Raw genomic sequence first — 1,933 nt, 5'->3', positions numbered from 1 at the left:
ATGTTTGTTTGACTCGTAAAAACGTAACAAAAATGGACATAAACAAATTTTGTATGCGTTTTTTGAGGTTTTTTATGTACTCCCCCCGAAAAAAAATCCTGGATGCGCTTCTGCTGTTAGGTAATGAACAATTTGACCGAGTGGGTAGCTTCCCTTTACCTAGGAAACAATTGAGGATGTATCCACTTTCCGCCATTAGGTGTAGGCTACATCTTGGAGTGCCGTGCGTGCCGTACATTTCTGCCACGCGTGACACAGTCCCTGCAGCGCACAGTTCCTCATCAATATGATAAAAGAGTGTCTACTATATCAAAAAACTGAATTTTGAAAACAAAGGAATTTTTGTAGGTTTTGAAAGCTCAGAGTGCTGCAAAAGGTTTGAATTTTTTTTAAGGCCAAGTCACTTCAAGATTTTAAAACGGTTCCTTACCTCTGGAATTGAAGAAATTTTGATTCATTTGAAACATTATCAAATGAAGTTACAAAAACTCTTGGCAAATTAGATCATAAATAGTCCAGGAAACTTAGCTGCGAAAAATAGGTTGGATATTTGCATTTACCATCTGCCCAGTACGAGCCAATATCCGATATTATTTTAGTTCTATTATCAATATTCAACCTTTCACAAAGGTTACAAAACAATAATGGCGGCAAACTGGAATACATATAAGAAACATGCGTTTTTCGCCAAGAAAAAAACTCTTGATATGCGGTTTCGTTCGAGTTCAAGTAGTAAATATAATTAGCAAGACTTTCCGGGTCATACTTCTGAGCATCAATATATGACCCATGAGGTGCATTCCGCTTATAAAATTCACTATCTCCAATCACTATTGGCACTGTATCATGTTGTAATGCCGTATAAAACTTTTCTGTCACATAATCTTTACATATTGAATTTTCAAGCGATAAATAAAATTTATAACCTCTTAAGATATCATCACAGTTCATATGCTCAAGTCTGAGACCAAATCTGCCACATTTGAATGGCCCACAATAGCCATAAATATCAACAGATATGTACTTTTGAAGTTTCTTGACATATTTCTCTCTCTTTGAGACAGACCGGCAACGTGAAACAAACCATGATATTAATTTTGTTTTCTTCACAAAATTTATAGGTGAAGTCTTAGAACTAGAATTCACTGGCTGCACTGCACCGTGTCGTGTATAAACGTCAGAGTCCTCTCTATATGACATTGTCCAGTTAAAAAAATTCTTAAAATGGCTATAATCATTTCTATAATTAGGTGGCGATTCTAAAGAAAAGAACACATATCGTTGATGTTCCTGTCGTTCGGTTATTATTTTGCTGTTCCATACGGATGGATCACCACGTAACTTAGGCCAGTGGAATATCACTGCATCATACTCTTGCCACTTGAATAAATTGAGATCATCAGTTAAAAAGCAATCGCTAATCTTACAATTATGCTTTTTAAATGGCTTGCTGCCGTGACCGAATTCATAATATCGGTCAGAGAAGAAGGGATTAAAGAGCAAAATTTTCTTAAGATGTACTTCGCCTAATTTGTCGTTGAATTCCTTTAAAAGCTCTTCTTTTTCTAAATTCAAATTCTCAAAAGAATATGAGAGAATCATAATGCAGACAATAAAACCAATAATATATCCAGAGAAGAAGGTTTTCAGAATCCTTTTCAAATTGTTCATTGTTTCACTCAATTGGATACAGGAAAACTGAATTTGTTATCAGTTCATTTTGTCTTCTTTCCTTTGTCACGTTAGATAAATAATGCAAAGTCGCTGTGTAATATTTAAATGTATGCAGGAAGTAGTACAAATTCGTTGCTATGACAATACTACCGCCTATTTAAATGAATTTTAATGAGACTAATTGTAGTCTTGCCATCTGACAAACTTCATAAAGAAGTAATGCTCTGTGGTTTTAATACTTCAATGTAAAACAACAATT

At 34.7% G+C, this 1,933-nt stretch overlaps 1 protein-coding gene across 1 annotated transcript; it reads right to left on the bottom strand.

The window, feature by feature from the left end:
• Positions 1–435: 435 nt before the first annotated feature.
• LOC148950727 (lewis-type alpha-(1,3)-fucosyltransferase-like) lies at positions 436–1,671 on the bottom strand. Its single transcript, XM_089091730.1, has one exon. It carries the CDS (start codon positions 1,669–1,671, stop codon positions 505–507), a length of 1,167 nt encoding a protein of 388 aa, XP_088947856.1. The 3' UTR covers positions 436–504.
• Between the last annotated feature and the right edge of the window lie 262 nt (positions 1,672–1,933).

This window comes from Artemia sp. Qi Xiang Cuo, chromosome 7, assembly GCF_049724085.1.
Source record: "Artemia sp. Qi Xiang Cuo chromosome 7, ASM4972408v1, whole genome shotgun sequence".
NCBI classification, from domain to species: domain Eukaryota; kingdom Metazoa; phylum Arthropoda; class Branchiopoda; order Anostraca; family Artemiidae; genus Artemia; species Artemia sp. Qi Xiang Cuo.
Note: the sequence above shows the minus strand (reverse complement) of the source record. Positions and strands in the feature narration are given on the sequence as shown.